Below are 11,150 nucleotides of genomic sequence, written 5' to 3'. Positions count from 1 at the left end.
AATGAGCTAAAAAGTTGCACCAACAGTAGGGAACATCCTCCGACAATGTGATGCCTAGACATGTAGCGCCGTGTACAGTATGTGTGCGGAGCCGTATGTAAAACCTCTGCAGTTTGTCCAGTTTGTGGCTGCAACCGCTGAACAGTTCATTGTTTGCCGTGTTGTCAGCTTTGGTGATGTTCGTTTCTACTGCTGATTCTATGATGAAGAGTTTCGAGTTTTGAGTTTTGTCTGGTTAATTTCTATGATGAAGAGTTTCGAGTTTTGAGTTTTGTCTGGTTAATTCTAATAAAACTAAAACTTTTACTTACTTATTCACAACAAGCTGCAAACCCAACACTGACATCATGTGAATTTGATATAGCGAACATTTCAGTAGACTGCTGTCTGTGTCTTGGAGTTGTGTTTTTTGGCCACCCGATGCTCCACGTGTTCGCCAGCTATGTGATAACTGTGTCTGTGTGTTTGGTGCTTGGTCAACAGTGGATAAATTAGATCTTGTTCATTTATCTGCTGCAGCTGGAAACGAGGTTGATTAGAGTTCGTCTGAATAATATCGATCGACTAACATAACAAGTTTTCCTAATCGAGGTCCCAGATATCTGAGTCTTTCCACAAAAGAAAATGCTTTCAGCAGTTCATATTTAGTTCTTCTAGACAGACATTGCAGAACAAAATAAGAAGATACCATCTGGAAATATTAACAGTGCAACTGCAGACCACTGACAGCAGTGGATAAAGTTAGAGATTCAAACAGGTTTTTGGTTTTTGGACCTGTTCATAACCTGCGTAGATCGTAATAATGTGGGCAGAGGGATGGGATATGTGAGTGGTCTTGAGCTCTCTATGCCGCTGTTATGACACCGCAGGGAGCTTCATTACGGATTGTTTTGACTGCTGGTTTCCAAGGCAGAGTTTAGTTCAGAGGAGAGGACTGGCCAAAAAGTGGTTTAATGAATCCACCAGTCAGAGTTTTGTTCTGTTTTTAAATGCCTGCAAATGTAATCCCCCTGACTAGGATTAGAAATAACATGAATTACTGTCTTCCAAACTTCATGAAAAATAATTCATGTCACCTGAAGCTTGAAACCAGAAAAGAAGGATTCAAATTGGAGCTCCGTTTTTTGTTTTTTTATTGCATAAAAATGTCTACCAGTTTAAACAAACTTCTTCTTTTTCTCTCCAGTTTTCCGTAACGATTTTGAATTTTTCCACTCCGTTTAGATCCTCTTAGTTTGGAAGTAGTGATGGAAAAGATGGCATTAGCTATCTGCTGCTGGACAATGACCACTTCAATACCATGTTAAGTTACTGCACCACTTTAAGTTAATGGTCCACACCACCGTAATGTGCCAGGGAGCCTTTCAGGTGCTTCCATGTGCCATCTGGCTGTAGGGTGTCTCCTCCTGCCAGTTGGCCATTTCTGAAAACTTACATCTGTTTCCTCTCAGTTGGTTGAGTGTTCACTAATACAGATTGCATACTGTATTTCAAATGTGTTTTCGTTTAAAATACCGGCATTGTTACTGCTAATAAATCTGTGCTTCATATTTGATCGCGGTGCTTCAGGCCTCTGAGAGTGAGGAATGCAGCAGAGGGTCTGGTTTAAGTGTGAGACGGTGACTGACTCTCAGCACGGCAGTAAAACAAAGAAAACTAGGCGCTGGGGAAAGTAGAGTTAGTATCATATTCATCACAGAGGGTGTGCGGATGAAAATAATGAAGTGTCAGAGCAGCTGAGGACGAGCATCAACCACAGTGCAGCGCTCACCTCCATTAAGAGAAGTTGATTAAGAGAATAGATTGACATATTGGGAAAATATTGGGAAAATATTGGGAAGACAGCGATTTTATCTGTGTCTGCAGGCGTACAGCCAGCAGCCAATTATCTTAGCTCAGCATAAAGACTGGAAACAAGGTGAAAACAAACACCTACCAGCTTCTCTACTACATCTCGTGTGTTTAACACATCCCAAAAACAAAGCGTAAGAACAACTAGTTCTAGTTTTACGAAGGCTCGTGTAACTATTTCAGGCCAGGCAGCAGTTTTCCTTTAAGGTAGCTCAGGTAACTGCCTGCTGGCTTCAGCTTTTATTACATTTAAAGACCAGATATGTGTCAGAACAGAGTGTCTCGTGTAGCACTCAGCAAGAAAGTGAAAAAGCATATTTCCCCCGAATGCTGACCCATTCCTTTAAGATAACGTTATGTAGCAGATGTGCTGTTTTGTATTGTGTTTACAGCCTTTCAGCTGCAACGTGAAACCGTTCAACTTTCCATCATGACTTCATAAATACCCGGTAGAGTGTCTGCTGGTCGTCATTGGAACAAGTTTACACACAGAGTTTTATGGTTAATCGTCCCTCAAAGGAACTCTGTGTGAGTGACTGACTACCTCTGGTAAATGTTGGTCCAGACATAGCTGAAGTCTGATCAGACAAACACACTCACAGCATTTTAAAAGACTTTTCCAGGTGTCACCTGGAAAATATGGCAGTGGCTTTAGCAAAACACACACACAGTCACACACACACATAATAAGTACTGTGAGTAGTTATTAGTAAGTAGAGTCCCTGTACTATTTAAATTAAACTCTAGTGACAGTGATTCTCATCCGAGGGACTTTTTTTTTATGGTGATTGTGTAGTTTTACATCTTCAGGCACATAAGAATGATTAAAAATGAACAATATGAGTACAGAAAAACACTGATTTGTTCATATATTAAGTATTAAACCAGTGATAAGTGGCCACAAGTAGACATTGCGTTGCTTTAATGGCACACAAGCCACAAGTCAAGTTTAAAGAACAACCAGAACAAGTTTAGTGTGGCCTAAACAAGCATAAACAATGTGTTTTTCTATTACCCAGAAAGTGATGACAATCATCTAAATCAGATATATCAGATATTCCTGCTTTCTGAAGTGAGTCAGTGAGCGAGATAAAGTTGTTTGATGTCTGTAATTGCATATCTCATAATACTGACTTTGCGTTCTGTAATTATGAAGAAAACCGTCTCAGAGTCACATGATCTTTATCTCGTAATGATGGTAAAATGGTATTGCAATTATGAGATCGTTACCTCATAATCATTAAGAAGCATTGTCATTATGAGAAAAGCAACACATGGTTATAGCGGTCCACCATTTGAGTAAACAGGATCACAATGACTCTGCCCTTTTTCGCTGGTACTTGCTTCTTGGTTTGTGGCATTTAGGAGAAATGTAGATAGTTTTCTCATTAGTGTCAGCAGTGTGCAGACATTTTGTAGATAACAACACCTGAGGTTGATTTGGCTGGTACAATACATGAGATACTAAAACATTTGGAGATATAGAAGTCATAATTACGAGATATTAAAATGATAATAACATCCATTCAGTTGCTGTCTCACACTCACACACATCCTCACTGACCTCTGAATGCTGAACTAATATTAATATCAACGTCAGTATATTTTTGGAGCGCTCCACCCATTCTCCTTAGTAGTTTTTGGACGCGTGCTCAAACAGAATAAACTGTGACAGCTTGACAAAACACAGGCTCAAAAAACAAACCATAGAAATGTTTTACACGATCCATTAATTCACCATTAAAGGCCAAATGTCAAGCTCAACATCAAACAGTAAAGTTTCCACAAACTCTGCTGCTCCTGCAGGTTGTATTTGCTCCTTCTAGTTTCTCTATTTACTTCTGTACATATTGGATACCTGCTTGTTTATACTTCATACTATGCTCCATAGAGATATGTACATAAACATAACATAACACTAAATCTGTCCTTATTATACTACCCCATTGGTCATAGGTCATTATGTCTATTTATTAATTTGTTTTTACGTATATTTATCTAGTTAGATGCATACCACTGGCAATATAATCAAATATAAGTCTCCCCAAAAAACTTCATTAATAATTATTTATTTATAAACAAACAAAAGTTAGGAAGAAGAAGCTACGTTAAGAAGAAGGATAAAGTATAACCAGCAGATAATTTACCTTTAATTGTAAGAGGTAATATGTCAAATATTCTTGTTTGTAGTTCTAAATATTTACTTAATTGTATAATTAATACAGCTCAATTTGACATAATAACAAGTATGTAATGTGATTGCATGTATGTCAGGTATTGACAACTTTATAATAATAATAATAATAATAATAATGAGACAACTTCACAACATTTTGTTAATTTTATTTTGTTGCTCGTGCAAACCAAATGTCACATTTAGAATCATGAACATCAGCTTTAAAATTTTAAATTTTGTTTTTTATTCATTGTGTTATTGGATAGCTTGACACAGACAGGAGGGTGGAGGGGTTGACATGGAGCAAAGGGAGCAGGCCATACCCTAACATGTGGTGTGCACTCTACCGGGCGACCTCAGCTTTCAAATTAAGGTTTAATGTAACAATAATTTGCAAAAAAGACTTTCAGTAGCTGCGTCAAAACATGTTCGTAGTCCTTCAGGCTCCATGTGTGGACTGGTGTGGCTGTTTAACACTGTCCAGCTAACTGAGTCAGATTCTCTCATGGGAAAGCTACTGGATTTTGCCATTCATACATGTTTCCCTTTCCCCCACCTAAGACAGCTCAGTTTAACCAGAGCACATTATCCTGTAGAGTCAGAAATGAGAGGGTTTGTCACAGTTCCTATTCGGTAATAACACACAGATGTACAACCCTGCTGAGGCAGAATTTAGGAAGGATGGCTTGAGAGAGAGAAATCCAGGGGAATGCACTGGTGGTATGAGAAATGTTTTGATCAGAACTTCTGGCGTTATGATAAAATGACACTGGTTTAGTGTACAAGTTCAAGTTCTGGCATCTTTTGAAGGTCAGTTTTCCTTTTAGTGCCTGGCAGCGAATCTACGTATAGACTTCTTCTCTGGTTTCTAGCATAAAGGCTGAGATCTTTGACGAACAAAACAAAGATCTTAAGTTGAGTCACATTTTTTTCTCTTTGAATCACGAGACGAGGTCGGCCCGCCACATACAGTCATCCTAATTGTGGCATATGCTCAGAAAGTTAAACATAAATACTTTCAATCACTCGCAGACAGTAAACCCAATCAAGGGGCAGATGTTGGTAGGACATCTTGTTTCCGTCCAGTCGTAATACCTTCATCCTGGAGTAGGACAGAGGGCCCACGTCTCTGCAGAAACTAGTCATGTTGATCCCTGTGGTGAACACACAGAAGAGACTCATTACTCAGTGTGCGACAGCCTGCTGTTTATTGTAGATACTAAAGCAGTCCAGAGAGCTTTGATTTCACATCATGTCTCGTGTAAATGATTAAGATGAAGCACGTCAATTACATAAGTTTCAACAAAGCTCTGTCTGCACACGCTCTTCTTCTGAAAGAGTTCGTATCTCCCGTTCAGTGTCTATGGTGCAAATGGGGGGATGAGGAAACCACAATGCCCTCCTCTGCGTTCTCATTTCATTTCAGTAGTCGAGCCTCCCTCAGCTCAGACTCAAGGCTTTGGCAGACAGGAACCTGCAGTAGCTGTCACGCTGCTAGCTAGTTAGACGATGAGGTGTATGTTTTTGTGAAAGTGTTTTGCCGTCTGTCTGTCTGTCTGTCTGTCTGTCTCTCTCTTTTGGTACACAGCCCCGCCGTCTGCTGCATCACAGATCCAGAAACAAGAACACGCGTCATTGCTGCCGAATGGTCAAAGAATGGCTCCTGGCTACAAGTGTGCAGCAGTGTGACACCGATCTTATCTGTGAAAAAAAAGGTTGATTTGATGGGGAGCAGACGCAGAGAGAGAGAGGGGAGAGGAAAGAGGAGAGGGGAACAGCATGTGCTTCTGGCTCATCTGGTGCTCTTACTTCTGAATCCATCACAGATGTTTTCATACCACTCTCCTCTCTTCATAACTAGTCTACTTTCCCCTCATCCAGCCACCCAATATCCCCTCCCCTTCATCCCTCCATCACCCTCCTCTCACTTCTTCCCTTCCCATGTCTCTGAGGCCCTCCCCTCTCTTTATTTTCTTTCTTCCGCCATATCTGACTTGCCTCGCCTCGCCTCGCCTCGCCTGCTACCCAACCCCATCCCCTCCTGTTACCACATACAGTGATGGGGGCCGTTTTTCTCAGGGGTGAGCAGGGTTTTTTTTTTTACAGTTCCTCTCACATTTTTCACATTTCTTCTTCTCCCTCGCAGTGGAGTTTTGAGTGTAAGACCTTTCCAAGTGGTCAGCCACATAATTCAGTAATATCGTACATTGTTGTCACAAGACGTGAGTGCATTGTCGAACTGTCAAATCTATAAATGTGTGCACATGTGTGAGAAATGAGCATTTTAAAGTCATGAAGTCAGAGTGCGAAAGGTGAGTGCATTTCGTGTCTGGTTTCTTTATGAACCTCACCTCGTATTTCATTGGCCTCCAGGTAGAGATACTGCAGGGTGGTGGAGACTGTGGGAATGGTAATAAGTTTGTTATAAGAAAGGTCCAGTTCCACCAAGCTGGAGAAGTTGAAGACCTGCGGGTGGACGCTGCGGCTCTGCAGACCACAGCGACTTAGACGGAGGTACTTGAGGTTGAGAAAACCCACAAAGCTGTCCTCATCCAGCCCAGAGAGAGTGTTGTTGGACAGATAGAGCTGCTGGACAGATATGGGTAAATTCTTGGGCACGGACGAGAACCAATTCCCACTGAGGTCCAGCAGGTTCAGACTAAAAAGACCTGCAAGATGAGGGGAAGACAGACATATGTGCAAAGATTAATACGAAATGTGTGTGACAGACATTGTCAATGATAAATTCCAGTGATAGTTCAGAGCAGACTCAGGGCCAGCGTTTATAACATGGCTGATTTAAGCCAAAGGTCTATCATTATCATTATTGAAATATTAGTACTGTACAGAATACTGAGCTGCTTATCTTAGATGAAGTTATTCTTTGCATGTGTTTAAAATGTTGTTTTATTAGTTGTTTTTCATGCTTGATGCTGTTTTTGGAAGTATCAAAAAATATTATGGAGATGTTTTGATGTTTTACAAACCACATATGCAAAATGCACACAAATGGAAAAAGATGTAAAAGTACCGTAGCTTCAAGGGTCGGAAAAAAACGTTATTGTTAACGTTTGTCTGCCGTGCTTGGTGTGAACAAAGCATGAAGCTGTGCTGTACTATCTGATTTTCCATGTCATATATTCTGCATATATAAAGAAAGGAAATGACACATTACACAACCTTTGAGGTCTCCCTCTGTGATGGTTTGCAACCTGTTTCCCTGCAGCAGCAGCAGCGTCAGGTTGTGCAGGTGCTGGAAAGCTCCGGGGCTGATGCTGCTGATTTGGTTGTAGGCCAGTCGTAGCTGCTTGAGTCCAGCTGGTAGACCTCTAGGCACTGATTTCAAGTGGTTGTTGTTGGCAAAAAAGTAGCACAGCTGGGTCTGATTTTGCAGGGTGGCCTGGTCCAGCTTGTCATTCTGCAGCTGGTTGTGGTCCAGGATCAGCCACCGTAGATCAGTAATGTTGGCCAGAGAAGACGAGGACAGGGACGAGATGTTGTTGCGCTAGAAAGAAAGATTGATGGATGTTGATATTTCACCCTTTACAGTTACAATAAAACATATACAGTATCGTGCAGTGGAGGTCCAGTACTGTAGGAAGCGTACAGTGTGAACAAGAAATGAAAAACCACTGTGGGCTAGTGGCAGACCATTGCAAAGAGAACATACACTCAGTGCCCCGTGCCCCGTGTTTTTCCTACCTGAAGAAACAGGTATTGAGTCGTGTCCGGCAGCCTGTCAGGGATGTCTGCCAGGCCTCTGTGGTCACAGTAGAGCGCCGTGGGCCACTGAATGAGGCAGTCACACGCTTGAGGGCAGTCTTGGGGATTGTTGGCTCGGAACCAGGCTGTGTTCATCCGTCCCTGCAGGCTCAGCACGCTGGGCTCACCAAGCAGGCGATCGATCCACAGAGGAACACCTCCATAGTCCATGGCAATGTCAATGACAGGGGTTGAGGCAGAGTCAGAAACGCAGAGCAGCACCAACACGATACAGCACAGGAGAGCCATATATGTAATTCTGTAAAGGAAACATCAGGATAACAGTGTTAGATAAGCCATCGAAGCTGATTTAAACGGGCGGGTTTGAAGGCCTGTGTAAGTTGTTTAATGTCTTCTGACTGTTATAGCGTCGTCAAGTGTAGTTTAAAGTCTGATAACCAGGCCGCCATTCATTTTTAGATATACTAGTGACATGACATTCGTATTTCCCTCAGCATGAATCCGAATGACTTTGCTTAAAGTGCCACCAGCAGGTCAAAGTTTTCACTTATCCATCTCAAAGTCTACTTGATGGCCTGTCAGAAAAAAATCTAGCACCTCAGGATGAATTGTAATGATTTTGGTGACCCCTCGGTTTTTTTAATCTTCAGCGCCGTCATCAGCCAAAAGTTTCAATTTGTCCTGGAAAATGTAGATCACAGAACCACAGCACAACCTGGCAGACTCTTTAATTGAATCTGTCACCCGCAAGTCTCTTCCAAGTAATATACAGAACTGATAAAATGAATGAATGTGAACATGCAAAACTGTGTGCTATGTGAAACTTTTGGTTTCAGTTTGAGGTCACCCTTTTTAATGCTAGCCATTCTTTATGATATTTATCAGTGAATTGGAATAAAATTAATGCATTGCACTGAAATGCAGCACGGCGATGAATTGATATGGTTTGTTTTCGCATACAGGATTCTCTGCAAACTTCCGAGCTAATAATATATTTTTTCCTACATGTACGGCTGTAGATAGTTATGGTAATTCCCACAAGGCTGGTATGCACAAAAACACTCACAGACTCTCAGTTATTGAATGACACAGCAGTGCGTAAGAAAGTTTTGCATCATCAGGAAGTTTGACTTAACCAGCATGTTTGCAAAGTTGCATTTAGCCGTCCACACTTCCAGCACTTGGCTTACAGCACTGCACATGCTCAAAAGATTGCCAAAAAGATTAACTAATCATTCCTTATCAAACTACTGTAATTACTCAGATCCACATTATACAGCACATGTGAATATTTTTGATCTGCTTTGCAGAGAAAAGAAATTGGTGCACTTGGAAAAAAAACAACAAATCAGACAGACACTTACCTGTTTGGTCAGAAGCTACAGAGTTGTCTTAAATTTCCAATGAAACTCTCGGGAACTGTGTGTGTGTGTGTGTGTGTGTGTTAACGTGTCTGCATGTGTGTGTGTGTGTGCTACCAGCTATGTTTACCCACTGCTGGGTAACGTCTGCTACATTCCTCTTCTTCAAATGCTGCCCACATCCCAGACCCCAAACCCTCCTGCATAACCTTCCCTCACTCACTTCTTCCTTCTCCTTTCTCTCAGCTCTGCCCTCGGTAAACGGTTGAACCCACAACATTTGGTGGAAACATGTTTGATTGTGCCATAAAGTACACATTAAAAAAATAGACAAAGAAAAAAGACTAAAGACCTTAAAAAATGCTTAAAAAAGGGGGAAGCAAAGAAAGAAGGAAATAAAATGAAGGCAACTTGGACTCTGATGGTGGAAAGAATTCAGTGAACATGAGAAAATTTTGATCGGCATTCAAGATGCACTTTGTGTGTGTGTGTGTGTGTGTGTGTGTGTGTGTGTGTGTGTGATTGGGTCTACAGTTCTGCCTGTAAGCGTTTAAGCCACAAAGTACCTGGGGAGCCAAAGAGACCATTCTGTGTGTATAAGTGTGTATTCTTGTGTGTGCTTTTGTATGTGCATCCATGTGTGTGTGTGTGTGTGTGTGTGTGTCTTGAAGGAAGTAACTCCTGGCAAGTATCTGAGCGGAGCAGAGGGGGGAAAACTATTCCAGATCTACACCCTCTCCCCTCCCCTTCCCCAATATGCACTGTGAGAAAAGAAAAGAAGCGAGTTGGAGCGACAAGAGGGAAAAAGTTATGACAGTATTTCTTTAAACTATAGAAAGAGTGCCCTCTAGGAAAAACACATGAAATGACACCCACAGTGGACGTCAGCCAACTTTATGACACAAGTGCATGTGTGTGTGTGTGATGATGAAGTACTTTCTTTGCACCATAAACCATGAAAAAACTTTTTTTCCTTTTTGTAAATGCTACTTTCTCTTTCTCTGTGTGTGTGTGTGTGTGTGTGTGTGTGGTATAGGCTACTGCAGCTGCTTTAGTGTTATTTTTACATACAGTTATGTGAACATGTAGGTAATTAAGAGAGCAATACAAGCAATTAGAGGTTGATGAAAGGCTTCCAGAGAAGAGATTTGTGATCGTAACCACAGGAAGTGGTGGGCTGTCAGGCAGTATGAGCCGCAGCAGTTTTTTTATACAGCTCCAGTATCTTGTCTAATTTTAATTTCAGATCTGTGAAATGACCCAACGTGAGCTCCTGCTATTCAAACAATGGATTGCTTTTTCCTGGACATATTTAAATGACTGTGGACCAAGGACAGCTTTAAATGTACACTGACCCTCATGCTTTGTATAAAACATGGTAATAAACTTTGCATTTGTTAGTACTGTACTGCTTCATGCTTCGTGTGTGGACGTTTCCTTACAGCCACTATGCTACAGAGCTGTAATTAGTGACGAGTGCCCACGACACGAGTCAACTGTTGTTCTTCTGCATGTTTCATGGCAATATTATTATTCATCTTCCACCCTTTTTCGTCATTTAATGCAGCCCACAGGGGTGAGAGGACCCCAACAAATTATATATCAAATGGTGCATTTTCATCCCGAATCCCGTGCTGTTACTTTTCTAAGAGATTTGCAAGTTTTTCATCATCAGCTAGAGTGAGGAGGCGAGAAAAAAATCAGTGAAAAAATAAAACGTATTCGGCTACCGTGGCCTCAAATGCCCCACTACAGACATGGATTTTCTAGTATTATATGTCATTTAGTTTTGCAAGTATTTGGTCTGATTTAAAGTCATCTAGCAGTGTAGATGCTGATTGTAACCCTCACCCCTCACCCTCTGCTTCCTAGCATGAAAGAGAAACTACAGTGGATGTGAAACAAACAAAAGGCCTCTCTAGAGCCAGAGGTTAGTTTGTCTGTTCTCCCCTGGAGACCATGAATGTTTTCTTTTTTTTAATTCAGAATCCATCAAATAGTTGTATAGAGGTATTTCAGTCTTGACCAAAGTTGTGGAC

General features: G+C 41.4%; 1 protein-coding gene across 3 annotated transcripts; it reads right to left on the bottom strand.

Annotated features, from left to right (window-relative positions):
- Positions 1-4,256: 4,256 nt before the first annotated feature.
- On the bottom strand, positions 4,257-9,818 carry zgc:113307 (lumican). Of its 3 annotated transcripts, none has more exons than XM_019256600.2 (5): positions 9,115-9,818; positions 7,730-8,048; positions 7,208-7,532; positions 6,379-6,696; positions 4,257-5,181 (listed from the first exon to the last, which is right to left on the bottom strand). In XM_019256600.2, exons 2-5 carry the CDS (start codon positions 8,036-8,038, stop codon positions 5,030-5,032), a joined length of 1,104 nt encoding a protein of 367 aa, XP_019112145.2. In that variant the 5' UTR covers positions 8,039-8,048; positions 9,115-9,818; the 3' UTR covers positions 4,257-5,029. The 3 variants fall into 3 exon arrangements, with proteins under 3 accessions (XP_019112145.2, XP_019112150.2, XP_027134681.1); XM_019256605.2 differs by having other exon boundaries at positions 9,335-9,818; XM_027278880.1 differs by lacking the exon at positions 9,115-9,818 and adding an exon at positions 8,348-8,472.
- Positions 9,819-11,150: the final 1,332 nt, after the last annotated feature.

The sequence above is a fragment of the Larimichthys crocea genome, chromosome VI (genome assembly GCF_000972845.2).
Source record: "Larimichthys crocea isolate SSNF chromosome VI, L_crocea_2.0, whole genome shotgun sequence".
Classification (NCBI taxonomy): domain Eukaryota; kingdom Metazoa; phylum Chordata; class Actinopteri; family Sciaenidae; genus Larimichthys; species Larimichthys crocea.
Note: the sequence above shows the minus strand (reverse complement) of the source record. Positions and strands in the feature narration are given on the sequence as shown.